This window comes from Lissotriton helveticus, chromosome 6 (assembly GCF_964261635.1).
Source record: "Lissotriton helveticus chromosome 6, aLisHel1.1, whole genome shotgun sequence".
Lineage (NCBI taxonomy): Eukaryota > Metazoa > Chordata > Amphibia > Caudata > Salamandridae > Lissotriton > Lissotriton helveticus.
Window position 1 is genome coordinate 1,656,173,408 of NC_136067.1, and position 23,238 is coordinate 1,656,196,645.

Consider the following 23,238-nt stretch of genomic DNA (forward strand, 5'->3'; position numbering starts at 1 on the left):
CTTATCTTAGAACCCCGGTCCAAAGATAGAGATTAAATAGTTCCCCCAGAACAGTAACACTCCCATGGATATTGGTATACCTCGAGAGTGAAAGATGACGTGAATCTGCCTGTGATTCCAGAAGAAAACTTGTATCTCGCAGCGTGAGGTTAAGAAACCTGTAGGGGTCACAAATAAAACGAATGGACATTGTTTAAGAAAAAAACGTTCACAATCGAACACATGGAGGTCGCCAAAAATCGAATCTTTGATAAAAAATGTCAGGCTGTTACTGAAGATTAGAGCGAGACTAGTTCACTCCGCCTGCACCATCAATAGTACTAGGCTCCATACCCGCAGCATACCAGTTTGCCCTACTATATACAGAAAACGTTCAGATTCGAAAAGATACAGGTCGCCAGGACTCAAATCTCTGAAAAAGATGTCAAGCTGTTGCTTATGGTTGGAGTGAAACTAGTTCACCCAGCTTGCACCATCGATAGTACTGAACTTAGTGTCCGCAGCATTCAAGTTTGCCATAGTATTAACACTCCCAGTTACAATGCAGCATAGAAAGACGGGCACGTGTTGTGTAAGGAAAAGTAAAAGTTTAGTTAAGCTAAGGTAAATAAAAGAAAAAATATATAAATGGTGCCCATACCAGGTTTTAAATTTGGGCCAGCCTTTTAACTGTGTGGGATATTTTATGTGGCATAAGAAATAAGAAAAGAGTATGCAGAGTGTTACTCCTCCTCCATTCTTTTTAACTTTTCCTGGGGAACCACCAATGGAGTGGAACAAATGAAAAAAGTATTTCACAATCATTCCATTATTTGTGGGCCCAATTTGGTTCTAGAGAGGAAGATTGTACTATTGCAACATTGTCTAGGAGTTGACGGCCAAGAAATCCTAGAGCATCTACCTGATCTGAGTTCTTATGAATCCATGGGGGTTAAGTGAATTCTAAATAAGCATTATCAAATTAGATAATTAATTCCTTCCTAGGATCAGTGCAATCAAAGAGCGTTATCATTTTGGAAAGCGCTCACAAAAGGAATACGAAACAGTGGAGGAATTTGTGTCTAAGTTATTTGAATTGGCAACCTCATGTAAGTTTGGAGCAACAAATGATGCACACATCCGTGAATTTCTTTTGTTGAATTACAAAATTGAAAGGATACAGGAGGACCTTTTGCTAAATGATGCTCCTCCCTTGGGGGATATGTTGATTGTGGCAAAACAAGTAGAACACATGATGAGATTTGTGACAGAAATTAAGCATGACATGAATAGTAAGGAAAATATACAAATGGTTGAGAGGGAGAAAAATGAGGTACGTAGTTAAGGACAAAGGCCAGAATGAGTGTTGGCAACTTCAAGGGGCAATGCTACAGATGTGAGAGGGATGGCCACATGGCAAACAGTAAGGAATGCCCAGCAATGAAAGCCGTATGTAACAGGTGTGGGAGGAAAGTATATTTTATGGCGTGCTGTAGACGTTGCTCTGATAGCAAGAAACCTGAGAAACAAGGTGTGTGAAGAAATTGTACTGCAGATGACTGATGGAGGGTCTAGAAACCCCAAAGATGTGGCAACAATAAAAGACCTTGAGGTTGTCGTCATGTTTGATTCATGCTCTAGAGACTAAAAATAATCTCAGAGGAGGCAAGTAATAGACAGTTCAAGAAACAGATGCAGCTACACAAAATGGATATACACCCAGGAGGGTATGGTGGACAGCCAATAAAGATGATAGGATACTTTGTGGGCCATATTGAGTACAAAAGCAGATATACAGTATTCAAAGTGTATGTTTCATGTAAAGGAGAAAACTTTTTAGGACAGCCAGCACAAAAAGACATAGGAGTTTATCTGAATCCCATTTCTGAACCTCAAATACTGATCCAAAATGTTAACAAGGATGTAGAGGCATGATCTGATTTTAAGAAAGAATACGCTGACGTATTCACATTAAAATGTTAGGATACTTCCAGAAATATATGCACAAAAGAATTGAAAGTGAAAGAAGATTTAGAAAAATTATGCAAGCTGTATGTAATAGATCTTGTAGAAGTAATTGAATGGTTGGCACCCATTGTACTGACGAGAAAAGTAGACGGCAAGATTTGCCTCTGTGTTGATCTCAGGGTCCTCAACAAAGAGTTAGTTGTTGACAAGTTCCCTTTGCCAAACATAACAGAGATGGTCACACCTGTAGTTGGCGCGAAACTCTTCTAATATTACATCTGACATCTGCCTATTACCAGATCTGCCTAGACACCGACTCTCAAGTGCTCAATGCTTTTATCATGTCCATGGGGCATACAAATTTAAACGCATGCCGTTCTGTCTGGTAACAGCGGCGCAGTCTTTTAAAGCGTCATGTCTAATATACTGTCTGGAATCCCAGGTGTGTTCTGTTATCAAGATGATGTGCTGGTATTTGGGAACTCTCAAGCACAACATAATGAAAGACTTACACAGTTTTTGGACAGATTCAAAGAGTATGGTCTTACTGTAAGGAAAGACAAATGTAAACTTTAATATACTGAAACAATTGTCTTGGGCATAAATTAACTTCTGAAGGGGTACAACCCAAAGCAGATCTGGTGAACACCATAATAAAATTAGTGGCACTCAAAACCAAAGACGGGCAGAGATCATTTTTAGGAATGATCGAAATTTATGGTAAATTCATCAGCAACTTTTCCAGCCAAACATGGTATATGCACAAATTGGGAAAAAGTAGGTTGATCTTTGAGTGGGATGGGCATTGGGAGAGAGAATTTAAAGATGTTAAGAATTCTCTGATCATATACTAGATTTATAAGCGTTTGTTCAAGGGAATAAAATCATCATTACAACAGATGCCAGTTCAAAAGGATTAGGGGCTGTGCTTGTACAAGAAAGTGGAAAAAGTGAGGAAATCATTGCATTTTCTTCAAGAGCAGTTAGGCATTCTGAGGTCAACTATTCTATAAGAAGCGCTGGCAGTGTACAGTGCACTAAACAAATGCAAGAACTTTATATGAGGAACTGTGTTCAAGTTAAGGACAGACCAAAAGCAGTTGAAGGAGTTCTTTACAAAAAAGGGCTGGAGGGAATTTACAGTAGAATTAAAAGATGGTCCATTAATCTACAGGAATACCCATTTGACATAGAATATATCTCTGGTACAAGTAACTTTGCAGCAGATTGCTTGTCCCGATTGGTTGATGACATGGAAAAGGAAGAGCAAGTCTGTGACAAGCAAAGTGAGGATATAGAATTACAGAAAGAAAATGTGTGTTTGATCACCAAAGGGGTGGTTGAGGAGGGATATTAGAAAAACCAGAGTAAGAAACAGATCCCATTCTAAGTACAGTATGAGATTTGTTAATCCAGAGGTGGGATGGTGTAGAATAGAACAAAGAGCAGCATATTGGACGTTCAAAGAAGAATTATCAGACGTAGATGGATGCCTCTTCAGAGACACAAAATTGATACCTCCTGACACCCTCAGGAGAAACCTGTTTGACATAGCACAAGTAGGCAGTCTGAAGATCACCAAAACCAAGCAAAGTTTGAGGTTAGACTTTTGGTGGCCTGGGATCAAAACAATCAAAGAGGGCATTCAGCTGGCCAGAGCTAATGGGCTGAGCTGGAAAGAGGAGGTGTGGAGGCGAATAGAGGCTTATCGATTGAATCTTCATCAGTTAATAGGTATGACTCCCTTCGAGTTGTTAAAGAGTAGTAAGCCCAATTCTAGATTTATACCTGATTGGATGAAATGGAACAAAGGCTGGGAGAGGGTTACTCTAGGCCAACAGTGGGGGGAAAAGGAGTTAGAGCTGCAGGCAGCTGCAAGAATAGGTTTGTCAAATTGAATAAGTCCAAGGTTATCAAGTTTAAAGTGGGTTATTGGGTAAGAGTGAAAGCTCCAACTGGCAACAAACTATGGTAATAGTTTACTGAACCCATGAAAGTCATAAAGCTCTTTTGCAATGTGGTCAAGACACAGGATCGTAGAATATGGAATCTGGGCAGGTTGGTGAAACATTACTGGCCTGGGCACAATGGGGATACACGTGATAACAACAGTGAAGCAAGGTCAAAAAGAGGACATACGAATGACGGTCCTGTAATACAAAAGGGGGAAAACAATGTGGTTCTAGTCAGATCATGTGGGCAGGTGACTTGCCCCTGGAATTCCCTAAACGATTACTTAGTAAAGTAATGCAGCAACAGTTATTACATTGCTAACTTCCCCTTATCATTGGAAGTGTAATGTTGTGCTCATGCCTAATTTTAATGCTAATTTTAACGCTGTGAAGCCATGAATGAAAATCCTTTCTTAATTTATTTTTATACTTTGCTTGTCTTTTTCAAATATGTTATTCACTGTTATGTGTTTCCATATTTTCTGGGATGGGAATCTAAGGAAAATATTGTTTGTGAAAAAAGGGAGATGTGTGTTATCTGTCCATCACCCATGTCGCTTGCGCTGTGGAAAATACCAAAACATTGTAGAATAGACTGAAACAGTGGAAACTTGTGGTCACAAAGTTCAAGAATGTAGAGTGAGGAGCCTGTGCGCTCCGGATTTGGCAGTTGGTATGCTGTGGCTGAGGTGTATGTAATAAATCTGATGCCTCTCTTCACTCTCTGGTCTGCTTATTGAGTAACCCTCTTATCTTGCATTGCACATACGTCTTCTGTGATTCTGTTTTAACAGAGAATTGTTTATATTGAAGAACCACCCAGAGAACTTTTCACAGATAATGGCACACATTTTAAAACATCTAAAATTAAACAGTTTATTAATGACTTCCAGATGAAACATTTACAGTTTGCATTACACTTGCTAACTTCTAGCGGCTTATTGGAGCGGATGATTAAAAGAAGGGGTTCAGTCAGCCTTATCTTCAGGAGTGTCTGTTGAGAATTTTTGCGCAAAGAAGTTTGGAATCATTTAATAACCCCTCATAGTACAATAGGTGAATCTCCCTTCAGGGTGTTGCGTAATAGGTTGCGCGGATTTGCTCTTTGTTCTGATTGAGTTAATATGCTTAATTGAAAGTCCGCCGACTCTAATGCAGGCATAAGTTTTGAAGACAGATTCAAGTCTAAACAGTGTTTAATGAAATCTAGTTTTGAAAACAAACATGTCACTAAGAATTGTGTTTTAGAAGTTGGGGATTGGGTACTTATCAGGAAACCAAACAAGGTTAGAAAGGGAGAATCAAAGTTTATGTTACCTGTCAGAATGATCAGATTAACCAAGAGTGCAGAGTTGTTGGAAGGAAAGGGCTGGTGGAGTAGAAGGAGTTTGGTAGAAATACTATTGGATCAAGTCAAGAACATTCTGAATATGAATAAAAATGAAAAATATTTTCTCTTGATAGTTTGTGGTGGGTGAATGGAGATTCTGGCTCACAGGATGTCAGCTTCTAGGGCTAGTAATGTGCTGCGGAAATCACGTAGTCCAAGTAGGACATGATATCTCAAGTGATTCTAAAGTTTCAGATGTACTTTTGTTGCTACTTCAAGAAGTGTCTCCTCAAGTAGTAAATCTGTTAACTCTTCTGTTATGCGTGATTCTCAGATGAGTTTATGCAGAACTGCTCGCAATGTTTCTATTGCAATTAGATTTAAGGATTTCAGGCTTTCTGAGTAGTGCTTGTGCGTGTCCATAATACCCTTATATAGTGGCGCAGCAAAGGGGGGACAGTGGGGGTGGTCCGCCCCGGGTGGCACAAGTTTTGGGGACGGAAGCCTCCCCCGCTCTAACCTGTCATTCTCGGGACAGCAATCACCACCCCACCCCCACTCTTCAATCGGCTGCAGCAAATAGAAAAATTCACGCCAGTACCCTCCTCCCCACCCGCTCTTAGATTCGGCCGCAGCAGGGCGGCAAACACTGGGACCGCTACGAGCAGCTAAAGTGCTTGTTACACCACTCCCCTTTTACCTTTTACCAGAGATGTCCATGGTGTTGAGGACTAATCTTTCACAGTGTTTAGGAAGCACCTAATTCTGTTGGATTTTCAAGCTTTAACGTTTAAAAGGATAACCCATCTTTGTGTGGCATTGCTTTTTTCTAATGGCAGTCCCACAACGTATTGCCATTCCTGTTAATTGCAGACCTACTGTCCATGAACATGTAACGCATCATGGACTTACTAATGCAGGTGGTCCTCAACTTCGTAGTGGAAGCAGACAATACTTATAGCTTTGAAGTTTTTTACTCTTGGGTCGATTATTTGGCTGTGGATGTGAACATGAACATATTTAATGCATTTTAATGCATATACAATCCCTGCACCACCAGCACACTACCGAGCATATGGGCTCATGGAAACCTTTATTTTATTGAGAACATCAAACCTGGTTCCTAGATGCTCTTTCACATGTACCGACACCTGAATGCCTATGTTCCCTTATTAATGATGGGGCAATGCTGGATACACAGCATACCCTGAAATGGCAAATCTTAATCTTTTGCAAACTCGAGCCTTATATAACACTCTAGTGACACTATACGGATGCTTGATTCAATATGTTTTGCGCAACTTGTTGGTTGTACCAGCAAGGTTTGACCTGCCAGGACAAGCCCAGTTACCTGCAGTGCCTACAATAAGTCCTGTAAATGTTCAGTCAGTTATGGGCAAAATTCCCAGCAATCATGAGGAAAATCCATTTTGGATCGCCCAAAAAATCAACCAAATTGAAGCTATGTTTCCCCTATAGGACCACAAGACAAGCACAGAATTGTGTCCATGTGCTTACCACACTGTATGGTTCCTGCTATAGGAGACTGTGACTCTTGAGGAGCAGTCTTTGCCGCTATTTATATCATCAGTCATGGTACTTCGTCCATGTCAGTCTTGACAGACATTTTAAAACAAATACAGAACGAACACAGGGCAGCTGCTGCCCTGGATTTGGGGATTACAATTATAGGTAATTCTCCTGTTGTATCTGCAGTGATTCTGTCTAACAGTAAAGGTTTAGTGGCATCTCTGGCTATATGACAGAGGTAGCACATGCCAACCGTGAATTTGAGCTATTATTATTGCTGATGTGTATACATCCTTAGGATGCAATAATTTGGGAACCAGATCAACAAACCACCTCTTGGCAAACCTAGCACTGACCACGAAGCCAAGCAGGTCTGTGAGTTTGTTAAAAAAATGGGATACTTCTAAATGTCTCTAAACTCTCTGAGGTTCTCTGCCACCTGAGCCCTCTGAGAGGCAATATGATTTTCGTGATCACACTAAAATGAAGGCTCCAGACAGGTATCAGATTTCCAAGTTCCCTACAGGACTAATCTGACAAACAGTACGAGAGTGGAGGGCGATCTGAGTGCAGACAAGAAGAGTACGTGAAACCTAAAAGGGATACACTACGCTCATCTGACGTGAAGACAAAGAAGGAGGAAAAACCTCCTCAGTATAAAGCCCCTTTTCAGAAAAAGTAAGTTGCAGCTATAACCGCAAAATATGTCACAGAAATTGAAAACCCTCCTCCTGAACAGGAGTTGCGTGGTGACTCTCCTCAACAGCGTGACAGAAGTCACTATAGTGTGCCGGAATCTCCAGGAATTTCTTGCAGCGAGAGCAACCGATACTTTTGTTAAAGTTGAAACCCCAGATAGGCAGGAAGCCCCTCCAGATAGGTTATATGACTTATATACACAAGTTGAAGGTGACATTCAGCACAATATCAAAGTAATATTCTTGGAAAATGTTACTTTGTCCTATGATATCCTTTTAGCAGAGGTTGATTGGCCCGCAATCTTTGTTCAGACATCCCCTCAGGTTAAGAATGTGATACTACCTTAATTTTCTGCTCTTCTCGCTGATGAAGTCAAACAAGCGTATGCTGCAGAATGGGCTCTTGCACAAACCCTGGCTTTATACAGCAATCATGTTGGTTGCGATAAGATTCTCCTTATCATGTCATACCCATATGGTCCAGCCCACAAGTTTAACCAAAATGCCCAATTACAAGTAATGCTAAAGCACATGTTAGAGAAATACTCTCTCAGTTAGAGTACAAGGGAGTATTTGTGTCTCTCAAATGACGAACCCCTTTTTCCTGCCTTAAAACCGGATCATTCATATCGGATAGTTTTAGCCTACAGACATTTAAATAGTCATGCATGCATTTTTGCAATACAAAATACCCACAGTATGGCATTGATGAACAATATAGTCCTTAAAAATAACAAAACAACCGTGGATATTTCCAACATTTTTTCCAGACAAAATTTTGCACCTGAAAGCAAAGATTGCAAAAAGAACAATTGACAGACTGTTGAACAATGTCAAACATTCACCCCTGTCCAGAGATCTGGGCTTAAATCCATCCTTTTTATGCTCCCCATGCCACTCATATTTAAAGCTAGCCATGTGTAAATCAGCACTGACCATGCTCCCCATGGTAACATTCCAGCCCAAACTGCCTAGCCAGGTCCTCCCTGGACCAGAAACAAACATCATGGGACTGGTTTTGGGGTCTCACCCCTCATCAGCCATGCAAGCTCGGCTCCATTGATATGGAGAGCTCGGGACCCATGTCTGGGCATACCAGTCCCACTCAGGGTGACAAATGCAAAAAAGGACAATTGATGGACAGAATGTTGAACAATGTCAAACATTCACTCCAGTACTGAGGTCTGGGACTAAATACATTGTGTTTTTGCTCCCCATTCCATTCCAGTTTAAACCCAGCCATACACAAATCAGTCTTGACAATTTGTGTGTCTTTTGAAAGCAGAGAATAGACAGCATTTTCCGCCTTCGGATTCCAGTGTTGCTTCACTTGTTTAGCAATGGGCTATAAAAATAGTCCAGGACTGCTTGCCACCGTATAGTGTCCATTCTACATGATATTGACTCACCAGTTTTTCGATGACCTGCTTCTCGGTATTATGTGGGTCATGATGATTTTTCTTCAGATTCTTTTGATGATTCTTCCATTTTGGACACTCCACCTGCATGGATCTGTGTTTTCATTTCATGGCTGAAAGGCACTTATCAGATCCCACCTTGGATATATGTTTGGATAACACTTTCCGTGAGTTTTCCTACTCCTGTGATTGGATTTGTGACAGTTTTTTTCTTGATGATTAATGGCCAGTATCTTTCAGAATGCTCTGCTACAGTACTGGTTATTGGGGTGTTCGCCCCCCCACTCATCTTCAAATAAGCAAAAAAGAAACTTGTCCCTCGTGAACATTCAGCTGTTCCAGTAAGTGATGGAATTGTTTGTTTAGGAAAAAGTTCCCTTCAATATATTCTGCCCTACAGAGATTCTGCAAATACCATACGTATTTTGGGTCTCTATAGGTGACGCAATTGTACCTGGGTTACATTCTGAAGATTGGGATGTTGAAACTATAAACTCCATGCTCCGGAGCTGGAATACAATACTATTTTCGAGTCTGAAGAACTGTACTTAAACTCTGCTAATTATGGTGGAATATTCTGTTATCATCATTATGGACATCACTATTTACACCAAGCTAGTGTTCAATGCACCATTCTTAATTAGACAAAGTGGGAACATTGCTCTACCGAAGGATACATTTACATATTCTTCTGGATATGATACATCATATCCGCACCTGAGGCGGAAAGCCGGGTGAAAAGCTATCTGCTGCATTTTTAATACTTACGTTTGAAATTTACTTATTTGTTTGCGCCGTGCAATTACATTTTAAAAATCCATTGCTTACCTACGCCGCATTGACCCTTCAAGCCTTGTAACAGCCTGCTCTTCTGAGTACTTGCAGCCGACTAGGTGCTGCGCTCAAAGACGCTGCAACGAACTACAAGTCCCAGCGCTCTAGCGCTGCTGATGAGACTAGAAGAGAAAATGGCTACTTCTCCGCGCAGCGGACGCGAGCAGCGGGCGCGCCACTGTCGCGCCGAAGTCAAGCCAAAGTCCAGCCCGTCTGCGCCCGTCCGCGACCATGACGCGGCCGTGGCCGGAGACTCTGCCGGATTCGGCACCTCACCTACCATCTTTTACGGTAGGGAGGCTCTAATTAAGTTAAGATCTAAACATTGCACCTTCTCGCATTCCACGCCATTCGACCTTGATACTTCCTCTTACCCATGCACGCCCTGTAGCCATGGACAGGAAGCTGGTAATATTGTGAATCAATGTTCACTCCTACAGGTCCCTGCTCGACCCGTCCTTAATAGGAAAAGGTTAAATCTTAAGGCGCTCATTGGTGAAACATTCCCTAGATATAGCCCAGACCCTGATAGACAATAAGTGGGATCTTTTGTTCCTGACGGAAACTTGGTTGGGGGACGGATCTAACCCAGCCTTGTGTCTGGCTATTCCCTCTGGTTATAACATCATGTGTGCCAACAGGCAGAGTGATAGTCATGGTGGAGGAGTGGCCATAATATATAGGTCGCAATGGACCATCTCTTCTTATCCCTTTGCCCAAATTGAATTGATAGAGGCACTACCATTTTGTATTAAATTGAGACCCAATATTACATGTTCAGGTCTACCAGTATATTGTCCTCCTAAATCCAAGGCAACTTTCCTATCTGCTCTTTCGGACTTTGTGCTCCAAGCTAGCTCCCGTTATGCGAACTTCACCTTGCTTGGTGACTTTAACCTTCATGTGGAGGATGCCTCCGATACTACCAGTTCTCATTTTCTTTCCACCCTAACTGATGGTGGATTAATCCAACTGATCTCTCTCCCTACCCATAAGGCTGGACACACACTTGATCTTATCTGCTCCAATCTAGCGGACATCTCCATTAGCGAGCCTTGCCCAGTGATCTGGTCTGACCATTTTTCATTCCTTTTTCCATCTTATTATTTCATCAAGACAGACCTAGGCTACTGGCCAAGAAGGTTGGCCGCAACTGGAGTAAGATCTCTCCCGATAGTTTCGCTGAACACCTCCCAATTGTTGCTCCTTTGGATGTATCAGACTTGGACTCTCGTCTGACTAATTTCAACAGCTGGATCTCCTCTGCGATTGATTCCCTAGCTCCTTTGAGGCCCATTAAAACCTTTCGAGCTGTTCCTTCCTCACCCTGGTATTCTAATGAACTCCGCAAATGTAAATTTGCTTGTAAATTTCTGGAGCGTCGATGGAGACATTCGTACTCCTTAGACGATAAACAAAAAAACAAAATAGACCTTAAGGAATACCGGAAGAAGATAATCGATCTTAAAATATTCTTCCTGGAGGAGAAAATCAACAGAGCACAAGGTTCCACCAGGGAAATTTTTAAAACAGTAAGAACTTTCATTGACCCTTTGGCTCTTAAATGTCAATTCCCAGTGTCACAGTCCCTCTGTAATCGTCTTTCTGACTATTTTGAGAAAACAATCGCAACCATCTATGAGTCCTTCCCCCGTAGTAAAAGTTTGGGAACTGAAGAAAAACTGACGGACCACTCAGTATCTGCTTCTGTTTTTTCAGAATTTGAGGAGATCACTTTAGGCCGATCCTTGACAGAACTTTTAATATGTAGATCAGGCTCTCCAACTGACCCCTGGCCGGCCAAACAATATAAAGCACTGGCCCATCTTCTCAATCCCATATTAAACGGCGTTTGGAATGACTCCCTCAGGACAGGCATATTCCCGGATTCATGGAAACATGCCCAATTAGTTCCTATTCTCAAAAAAGCCAATACAGACCCAGACGATCCGGCTAATTATAGGCCTATTTGCTTGTTGCCCGCCCCAGCTAAGGTTCTTGAAAAACTGGTACATCAGCAATTAGCAGGCTTCATGGAAACCCATGTCCTATTCCATGACTCCCAACATGGATTTAGACCTGGCCACAGCACCGAGTCTGCCCTAATAGAGATGGTGGATTTCGTGCGATGGAAGCTGGACGGGGGCTCAAGAGCGGTGTTGGTGCTGCTTGATCTTTCGGCAGCATTCAACACCGTCTCTCACCCCGTCCTGCTTGATCGCCTCCGGTCTAAAGGCATTCAAGGTAAGGCCTTGGACTGGCTGTCCTCTTTTTTATCCAACTGAACACAGGCGGTGTTCACCCCACCTTACACCTCTGAGAGCCGTCCGTTAAAGTGGGGTTTCCCCCAGGGCTCTTCATTAAGCCCCCTGTTGTTTAATGTTTATTTCCCCCCTGGCTGAGCTTATTGCTCAGTCAGGAATTAAGGCCACCTCATATGCTGATGACATTCAGCTTTTGTTTTCATATGATACTCCCACCCAGACCACCTTTGATCCATTGAAATTTTGTGTTCGTAACATCGCCCGTTGGATGGATAATAATTTTCTTCGGCTGCATGCAGGAAAAACCGAGGTTCTCTTTTTCCATCAAGCCTCTCCTTTGGACTCTAACCTCTGGTGGCCACTTGATTTGAGTGTAGCCCCCTCCCCCAAGGAATCAGTAAAAAACCTGGGGGTAAGATGGGACTCCAGCCTATCCTTCCATAACCAAGTCCAGACAGTGTCTGCTGCCTGTTTTTCAAAAATTAGGATGATCAGAAAATTCATCAATTTTCTCCCCAGCAGCACCAGGAAGATCATTGTTCAGGCACTGATTACTTCCCATTTAGACTATGCCAATGGTCTGTATCTTGGACTGACTTCTGGCCTCTGTCATCGGTTACAGACAGTCCAGAATGCAGCTATTTGGCTGGTCAGTGGTATTTCCCTACGTGAGCATATCTCGCCACATCGACGCAGGTTACATTGGTTACCTGTTAGTAAAAGAGTGGAATTTAAAGCCCTCACCTTAGCCCATCGCGCTATTAACGGAAAAGGCTCTGCCTATCTCTCCTCCTGTCTTCGTCCTTATAGCAACGATAGACACCTTCGCTCTAACTCAAAAAGTCTGCTGTTTTTCCCCAGATTAAAAAAAGCACGCTCTGGAGGGAAAACCTTCCAGGTATGCGCCTCCTCTTTATGGAATAAACTCCCCATCTCCATTCGTATGATACAGGAGGAGCTGCCTTTTCGCAAAGCATTGAAAACTTTCCTTTTCTGATAAACTCACTTGGGTAAGACTCAGCAAATGTGCAGAAGCACCGGGACACCCCGTTGGGGTAGCTGCGCGCTATATAAAACACACTAAATAAATAAATAAATCAAACCCGACATTATATTATTTCAAATTAGTCCCCACACTTCCAAAGAAATATATGTTTACACAAACTAAGCTCATATACACAGACTCATTTGTCACCCAGTTAGCTGTGAAAGGATATGATTATTGGAAAGACACAATTGACATGAAGTTCATTTGGGGTATCAAACCTTGGCAGGTTCAGGGAATGGAAACGTTGTTTCGGGGAATGGAAACCTTGTTTCGCGCCTGATTAATTCCAACCCAAATGATCTTTCTAAATGACACCGTCCAACAGACTACGTGTCTAGGATGGGTAAAAATTAAAGACATGAATGCACTGTGCATTCTCTCAAAAGTCCAGTTTGACAATTTGCAACACTTAACAAATTACACTGAGGAGCAGCTCAATAGTATGTTGCAGAATTATACATTTAATTACACATGTTAAGTTCCACAAGGGTGGGTATTGTGGCCAGTGGACACAAGTGGTTGCCATGCTTGTTTTTTAATTCCACGCCAGGGTTTAAGGCAACCAGACCCGACCCCTGATATGGGTGGCTTGTTGTGACCTTCCATTTCAACTTTGAAACGAGATTTCAACAAGCTAAGCAGACCCTAAGCACTATTGTTTCAAAAAGATGTAGCACTAACATCTGCTCAAGAAACCTTTGAATTACAGGTTGCAAGAACATCCAGTGAGATACAGTCCTTGTTCAGCAGTAACCTCCCTCTACATTTTGATGAGTTAGTTCACTGTATTTTTAATACCTCAAATACTGCCAGCTTGACCACTTTTTTTAAAGTTCTCGGTTTTGGCTTCATCAGTTCCTTCCAGAAAGTCTCTGTAGAATTCCTAGTTTTTATTGATTCCCTTTTCTGAAGTTTACTGCTGCTGTTATTCCGCATTTGTGGCCTTTTGGTTCTATTTTTGTTCCTCCGCAATAGATGTCCCACTTGCAAGCCTACTTGAGCTACCAGCGCTCCGGCTGTGCCATGAGTGCATGCTTGGATTCTTTGAAATCCTCTTGTTCCAGCAACTGGACCTTGATTGGTCATTGTCATTACGAACTGCCTGGTTTACCTGCGCGCAAACCATGTTTCACTGCCTCTGGTGCCCCTTTAAATGGGCACTGGACATTTGTCTGGCTCTGCCAACGTCGGCTCCCGTGGACATAGACCTGTTGATGAGTTCATTAGCAACCCATTTTCAAAGTTGTCCATTGGGCCTGGGGCTTCTTCAAAATGTGAGCTATGAGCCACGTCTTTCAGTGGAAACGAGTACTTCAGTACATGGATCACTAAATGCTGAATCTAATAACAAGAATCTGGTACTGAAAATCCTGTCTGTTCTCTGGAGTTTGTGAACTGGCTATCACACAATCATCATCTGAGGAGAGAGAAACCGTTCTGGATTCACTGACTTTTAAACTTGCAAGTGACATCATGGATACCCCCGACACACAATAATTTGCCTACAACCCTTTTCATAACATGCTTATTAGCAATGCTTTGAATTTGCTTATCTTGCCCCTTAACTTCTCGTTATTTAGTTAACCATCAACCAAAGTGAGGAAGTAGTGAGTTCCCTATAGGTCCCATTTTAGTTCTCTCCTATTTTAACCTAACTGTCAGTTGTAGCCCGCTTTTGCTTTGCACGTTACGAAATTATGTTTGTTTTTTTACCACACTATTTACCAAAAATGAAAAATCAAGGCTAAATGCCATCTTCATTTATGCACTCTCAGCCACCTCTGTTGACCACTTCTCGGTGGTCTTCAGTAGCTACTTTCTGTCTGGATAGCTTTCACTTAATATTTTTGGATGAACTTTTTCAGTTGAAATGACATATGTATTTGTAAAGTGCATCTTGGGACTGCCTAGATTCATTAAAAGCCTTGCTTTCGTTTTGTCAGTCTTCAGAACTGTGTTCAACAGGGGTATTGAGACAGCAATTTCGGGTAATCTGGGCAGACCTCTCAACAGTGAGTACTCAATTGTGGGGCTACTCCTTGACATATATCACATAACCACGGTCAGACAAGCACTTTCTTGGCTGACAGTAGTCCATTGAATTAGTCCTCTGTACTGCTGGTTGTGCTCTTCATGAAATGGAACAAGATGCCTACTGCATAAGGTACACTCGTACAGGGTCAAAGGGACCTCCATTGTAAGATTCAGCTAAGGATTGAGGTTTCCCTTCTTACGAGGTAGCAGAGATGGGGGTCTCCCTATGGCTTAGGTCCAAAGAAAAGTCAGCTCAAAAACCTTTACACTTTATTTCTAGACTCTGCCGGCGCCCTTGTCTGATTTTGTTCCCCATGGTGCTCCTTAATCTTACCTACCTCACCTTCCTCTAATTTTTTTAATTATAGCCAACTAAAGAGGAGGAGTAGGAACAGAGTGCCAAATGTGGTTCCCCCATCGTGCTCTCAGAGCACAGGCCTGCTCTGCCTGGCAGGCTGTTCTTCATCCATACCAGGGGAACATAACATTCACCTACAGCTCAATGTTCAAGTAATTGGTGAATGTGGCATTGATCAAATGCGCGTGTCTCCACTCAAGATAACACTTAATGCAGCTGCCAGGCTCACATCTACAGCGATGAAAATACAACTACATAACTTCTCTTGTGATCACACTAAAGCGGCTGCCAATGGAAACACTGAGCCAGTTCGAGCTGGCAAGTGTCACCTACAATCCTCTCCACACAGAAACTACAAAATATCTGAGCCAAATGGTCTATCTCTGGGGGTCTGCACACTCACAGAAGTGCAAGCACTCTCTTGTTAGAAACCCAGGGCCTCATTTATGAGTCCTTGCGTGAGTTTTGCGCTTCCAATGCGTCACTTTTTGTGACGCATCGGCGGCGTAAAACATGCCTCCTGATGCGCACTATTTACAAAGTGACGCATCTAAGCAGATGCGTCACTTTGTAAACCCGTGCGCTACATTATACCTGCGACAGGTATAATGTATGCAGAGGGGGCGTTCACCCGCAAAAAGCCTCATAATAGTGACGCAGTGAAATCTATGAGATTTCACTGCGTCACTTTTAGGACGCTGTTGCGTCAAAATCTTGCGCCTGCCTCACAGCAGGCGTAAGACTGATGCAAGCCCTTTCACATGGGGCTTTCCCCATGTGAAAGGAAGCATTGCTGGAGTTGCGTCACTTTTGTGACACACTCCAGCAATGCGTCACTTTTGCGTCTACAGATACGTCAGAAATACTGACGTATCTGTAACACCTTGCGACATGATGCGTCATATTATAAATATGACGCATCAATCATGTCACAGGGAGAGCGCAGTGAAAAGTGACGCATCGCTGTTTTCACGCAGCGATGCCCCCAGCATTCAAGAAAGAAAATCCCATGATACAATCTTTCTCACCCAAGATCGGTAACTTGTTACCCCCTCAATCTGATTTATGCCCTCCTATGACACCTTCAAGAAGGAGTTAAAGACCCTACTCTCCAGATGTTGCTTCCCTTCTTAATGCACAATTCTGATCTGAATGGCTAAACTCTTAGCATGCAAGTGCAAATATTCAACCTCTGATCTCCCTTCACAGCTTTTACATATTAAGTTAAATTTTCTGTACGGTAGATGTCATGTTTACCCTGTAATAAAGGGCTTTCTAGCATGTTTAAAGTGCTCTCTCGCTCGCCCAATTAGGTCTGGTTCGCGCTAGGAGTAAAACTGCCAAATAAATAAATACATACATAAATTAATCAATAAATGCAGACAATTGCTGTGCAATTGTTAAAATTCAGGAGAACAAAACCTCAATGCTACAGAACCATAGCACCCCCTTAGTGCACTTCTAATGACATTACAAATGACAATCATCAACGGCATCAGTATTAGCATCACCTGTGTCTTCATTAATGGCATCATTTATGACATCAAAGAAACCGCATACTATTGCATTTTTTCAATACTGCTGACAGGGGTTATATGTAATTATTTGGTGCATAATTTCGGGGAAGTCACATAAATGCTGGTGGATGTTCTGCAGTCAGGCCAACAAATGTGTTTAAGGGTAATGATAACCACTGCTGGTGAGCATAACTGCAGCAGCTTTTATTAACAATATAATTACCATGAGCACATGTAGATGCTGACAGTGATACTGTACTCTTACATCTGCATTAAATATCCATGAGTATATATGTTGCTTATGAACATAATTTCAGCATCCTCTCTTCTCTTTAGAATGTTAGTGACATCAGTGGAACTGCAGGCTTATATGAGTATCTTTTATTTGAGAATGTAAATGAAACAGCCCTTTTATTCTAAGTAATCTCTGAGAGGACATCTAGCTGCTGATAGTGGTACTGCAGGCGTCCATCACCATTTAATGATATTAGCATATTTAGTACTTATGACTATAACTGCTGCACTTTTTCTTAATAAGGACATGGTCTTGAAGTTATCTATAATTTAAGCTCCACGCAATCTCCGTTCCCTATTTGTTCAGCAGAGTTCTAACTTTTCCCCTTTTTACCATTTCTTGATGGGAAATTTAGTAGGACTATCATAGAAATTCTATAGTTATGTTTGAGATGATAAATCCATAACAAAGCATGCTGGTAAATAATGTAAGCTGAATGTTACAAATCTGCACAATAAAATAAAAAAGGAACATACCTCTGAGGCTCGGAGTGGAAAAAAGTGATGGACCTAAAAGTGAGGAGAGCTGATAGAGTGGAAGCATCTATAAAAAACCTCAATTTTGGATACCAATATATAGTCTAAATAAGTACATGTAGGTAAGTATATGTTCATCATTCTTTTCAAATACCTTGAAGAGATACATAGAAGTGGATTGAACATAAATCCGTACCTATCTATTTTGCTTCCCTTGGTGATCTAGTGATAGTTGATATTCTAGATTTAATATTTTTGTAGGTCGATATAGAAAACTCAATATCTTTGACATGCATCCCCCATCAAGCCTTTGAGAATACAGAAGATTGAATGTACACCTGCTTTTGAAGTACCTAAGCTAATAATTCGTTCAGATAATTTATAATGTGAGATGTTTGCTTTTCAAATTCCGGTGTCCGATTCAGCTTTTGTAGTGCAAAGAGCACCTGCTCAGTATACTGAGTCCTGCTTTTTTTCTTCACCTGCACCTTATCTTAGTACATAGAACTTAACTATAAGCATTGAAAAATACATCTCCATAGGAATGTATATCTGCATCAGCAGCGGCCCATGCAGGTAAGAGCGGAAGGGGCAATGGGGCCAGGTGGGCGGGGGGGGGACAATTAGACAGACGACGACGTGGGAAAATTAATTAATTATTTTTTTCTCTCGTGGTCGTCTGTAGAATCCCCAGCCCCCCAAACGCGGCCTCACAGCTCTTGCCTGCACGGGCCCCACCTGATCGCAATTGTACTCTATGTGAATTATTAGATCAGATTTAACTCTACTGTGTGATGCTTTTGATGCTTTAAGTGCAACATTGGGCCAAACTGCTTTCATTTCATTAGTCGCTTCCTCTTAAATTCCTAGAAAGGTTTTAAATGGGTGGATTCGCATAGAGTATGTACACGCAATAGAAAAAGCATTGATCAAAGCCAATAGATTTACAATAAAGATTTTTAATTAAAAAAAATTAGCATCGTAAATAATTGTATTTGAAAAGTTCTGTTTGTATGTAAGAATATTGTTAACAAAAATATTGACATAAATATTGTGGCCAAAATATGGTTTATAAAAACATCTCTCCAGTGGGTGTAGATTTACTATTATTAAATCCAATGGGAGTGTAATTTTTTATATAATTTTTTTGTCGGATGACATTTAGGCAACAACATTCTGGTGCTATACTAATGCCCTATTGGCCTTGCTTTATTGTAAACTGAATACATAGTTACACAGACAAGAATGGCTATACAATTTTTGGTGGAATGAAAATCGATAAAACAACGGTAAAATAGTGAAATATTAACATACCCACAGAAAGGAAGCAAACACCTAATCTGTTTATTAAGATGGCTCTTCCACTTTTTGATTCGCTGACAGGTCAGACTCCTTTTGTGGGTGTATGTTAGCTTCATGTGCACACCATATGCCCTGTGTCTCTTTTGCAAACACAAATAACATTAGATTTTGAAAATACTAAGCACATAAGGTGATTCTATAAGTAGTCACAGACACATCAATACCTTTGTGTATTTTTGGTACCAGAGTCATACCATTGACTGTTAGTGATGTACAGTTCAGCCAGGTTTGGAAAATCTAGGCTAATACTCCCACCGTCATAGTTAAATTAACTCATATACAGCTAAACAAAACCTGCAGGAGAATACACCCATGCCATGCTTCCTTCTTGGTAATGAAGGAAGTAGTCATTAATTCCCCCACTCAGTCATTAATTGCCCCGCTACTGTTCGAGGTACTGTACATCAGCTCAAAAACTGCTGTTTGCCCTCAATCCACCTGCTTAGCTGCAAGCCTTGCCTAAAGTAAGGGTCTGTTAACAAAATCAAACACTTGGCCAGGTTGGAGAAAGACCACACACAGATGATCTCTCTTGATGATCACATATGTATTGACCAGTGTCTTTAAAATAAGACATTGATCTATGGTTCAGTATCAAGGACCCATCTTAGTAGATCTTATGAGTATGCACGGAGCACATATTTACTGTGTACACACATAGGGGCTTATTTACGAGAGGTTTGCGGTGCTGGAGTGTCACTTTTTTTTAAGCCCCGGCTTCGCAAGGTTTTCAATCATACCTATAAGGCGAAGCACAGCCACTCTGCGAGGCTTTGCATGGCCTCAGAGATATGGAGTAAGACAAAGCAGTACAAGTCACTGCCTTACCTTACTCTGCGTCAAGGAGGCGTTCCATGGGAGTTGCAGTGGGTTTTCCCATGGAAAACGGATATATTTTGATGTTGCCGCACATTTACTTAAGCACATAAACCTGGGGCAGCGCCAAAACCATTAAGACTTCCCAGAGCAAGCATAACAAGGAGAAATATTTTTATTTCTTCTAATTTTTTCCTCTTTCCATGTGGGCTGCATTATGCAGCCCACATGGAAAGACAAACGCCTCTCAGGATTGTTTTTGTGCAAGAAGGTGCCCCTTCCTGCACAAAAACAATCCTGCCTGTAACTAACGCAACCTTGCATCATGGTGCAACAGTGCCTACGATGGCAATGGGCAGCAAATTGTGCACCAGTCCAGGGAGGAGCGCTGCCCCCTGCCACCAGCAGCATATAAAACGATAATAAAATGGGTTTTAAACCAGTTTTATTATTGGTTTTTTTTATCCCTTGGACCCACCCCAGGACTCTGACGAGTCTTGGGGCGGGTCCAGGGGATGACATTGCTGTTGGGGTAGTGGTGGGCCCTCCCCCATGAGGGGTTTGGTCGGCCGTCTCAGGCCGGCCAAACACCTCATGCGCAGTGAAACTCTCTCCAGCCCCAGCTGCGTTGCAGGGGCTGGAGAGAGCAGACACAGGCTCCCAGTCTGGCTAGGAGTGCAAGTTGCAGGCACTTAGGTCAATCTCGACGGTGCTTTCATGCAGTGTCAGGATTGGCCACAGTGCATTCTGGGAGCCTGTGTCCAAAATCAGGTACAGCGCGGTGCCGCAGGAGACGGCAGTGGTGTTAAGGTACGGTATTTTAATATTTTTTGTCCCCCGACCTCCCGCCTCCCTCCTCCGGCCTGGCCTGGCCTGCCCCGCCACTGTGGCTGGGGAGGGGCCGCTACTGGGTAAAGACAGGAGTGCAGCCTACTTGAAAAATGTAGTACATTTCTGCCCTTTCACATTGACGTAGGGCAGTGCCTCAATAAGACTTGCAGCGTTGCCCTAGCCAATTCCTCATAAATGAGGCAGATAGATAACAGATTCTCATGCTTCCCGTAACGCTATAAATTGCATTTACAAATTGAACTGGGCGTAAGCTATCCTTGCATACAGGAAAATATTTCTAAATCGGGGCCAAGGGCACGTTGTTCTTTTCTTAGAGTTATCAGCGAATGAACACTAATAGCACCATTAAGTTTCATAAATCCCACAGCGGACCTTCCAGCAGCATTTGCCGGACTACATAAACATACTTATTTGTGTCTGACGAATTTGAGTTTACCAGTGGTAAAGCTGCAAGTGGTAATTGAATGTACCCAAGATGAACTGTGCAGTGCCAGTTGTATTCCCATACAACTCAGTTGTCACTGAAAATTGAAATACTACGAACAGTTTTTTCAGCAGATGATTTTAAATTTTGACACAAAGCTGCTTATAAGATCCCGCCAATTGCTCTTGATGGAAAACTGAATACACAGAAGCTGAAAACACAATGCGTTTGAAACTAAAAACAAAGACCTGGCCTTAACTGAGAATTAAACAGCAGGAAAAAATAGGCCGGCAGATTCATACACTCGACCTCTAACCCTCATTTACACTGAAACAAAAGATAAAGCGCATTTATATCATTATATATGTTTTTCATTTTTAATTTTTTTAAATCTTTCTGTATTTCTTTGGAAAGTGACTGGTCCTTCTTTTCTCTTACAAGCTGCCCATTCAGTGCCTCTGGAGAAGGGAGAACACCCGGAAGAACTGGTAAGTGCTCAAATTAAAATTGTAATACATTTAGGATATCAGTTCCGATACCATTGTAGGGTCACCACCCACCGCTAAAATATGTCCGAGTATATTGTTTGTGGATACAATTTAGTATAGCTGTAATTATGTCTTTTATGGGCAGGGATGCATGCATACCTTGTACCTTTTTCTCTGACATTTTATGACACTATGCAAGGGTGTGACAGCGGATCACTGACAGAATATCGACTGTCAAAATATCGACAGTCAAAATATCGAGGTAAAAATATAGAATGCCAGAATATCGACCTCCTATCTACAAACAGGTAAGTACAAAAATATCGACTCCAAAATATCGATAGGAAAAAATATAGACAGTCAAAATATCGATTTTTTACAATATCTTAAAAGTAATTTTAAAGTACTATAATAATAAATATAACTATTTTAAACATACTTAAAATACTTAAATAAACTTAAAATTAATAAATAATTATTGTAACTTAAATATTTTTTTGTAAAACATATATATATATATATATATATATATATATACATATTATTAACAAAACATATACAATATTTTTTCCGTAAGATAGCGAGAGTTTTAAATTTACTATTCCAACTCCAGTGAGTGCAACAGTAGGGAAAGCGTTGGATAGCGTAGGGGTAAAAATTACTATTCCCACTCCAAAGAGTGCAACAGTAGGGAAAGCGTTGGATAGCGTAGGGGTGAAAATTACTATTCCCACTCCAAAGATTGCAACAGTAGGGAAAGCGTTGGATAGCGTAGGGGTAAAAATTACTATTCCAACTCCAGCGAGTGCTACAGTAGAGAAAACGTTGGATAGCGTAGGGGTAAAAATTACTATTCCCAATCCAGCGAGTGCAACAGTAGGGAAAGCGTTGGATAGCGTAGGGGTAAAAATTACTAGTCCCACTCCAGAGAGTGCAAGAGTAGGGAAAGCATTGGATGGCGTAGGGGTAAAAATAACAATTCCAACTCCAGCAAGTGCAACAGTAGGGAAAGCGTAGGATAGCGTAGGGGTAAAAATTACTATTCCCACTCCAGAGAGTGCAACAGTAGGGAAAGCGTTGGATAGCGTAGGGGTAAAAATTACTATTCCCACTCCAGAGAGTGCAACAGTAAGGAAGACGTTGGATAGCGTAGGGGTAAAAATTACTATTCCAACTCCAGCGAGTGCAACAGTAGGGAAAGCGTTGGATAGCGTAGGGGTAAAAATTACTATTCCCACTCCAGAGAGTGCAACAGTAGGGAAGACATTGGATAGCGTAGGGGTAAAAATTACTATTCCCACTCCAGAGAGTGCAACAGTAGGGAAAGCGTTGGATGGCGTAGGGGTAAAAATTACTATTCCAACTCCAGCGAGTGCAACAGTAGGGAAAGCGTTGGATAGCGTAGGAGTAAAAATTACTATTCCCACTCCAAAGAGTGCAACAGTAGGGAAAGCGTTGGATAGCGTAGGGGTAAAAATTACTATTCCAACTCCAGGCGATTGCAACAGTAGGGAAAGCGTTGGATAGAGTAGGGGTAAAAATTACTATTCCCACTCCAGACAGTGCAACAGTAGGGAAGACGTTGGATAGCGTAG

At 41.7% G+C, this 23,238-nt stretch overlaps 1 protein-coding gene across 1 annotated transcript in view; it reads left to right on the forward strand.

The window, feature by feature from the left end:
• Positions 1–23,238, forward strand: part of CHGB (chromogranin B) — a 343,457-nt gene that overhangs the window by 187,558 nt on the left and 132,661 nt on the right. The window contains exon 2 of the mRNA XM_078649509.1: positions 21,597–21,643. Coding sequence (XP_078505635.1) covers positions 21,597–21,643 — 47 coding nt within the window. The remainder of the gene's footprint in view (positions 1–21,596; positions 21,644–23,238) is intronic.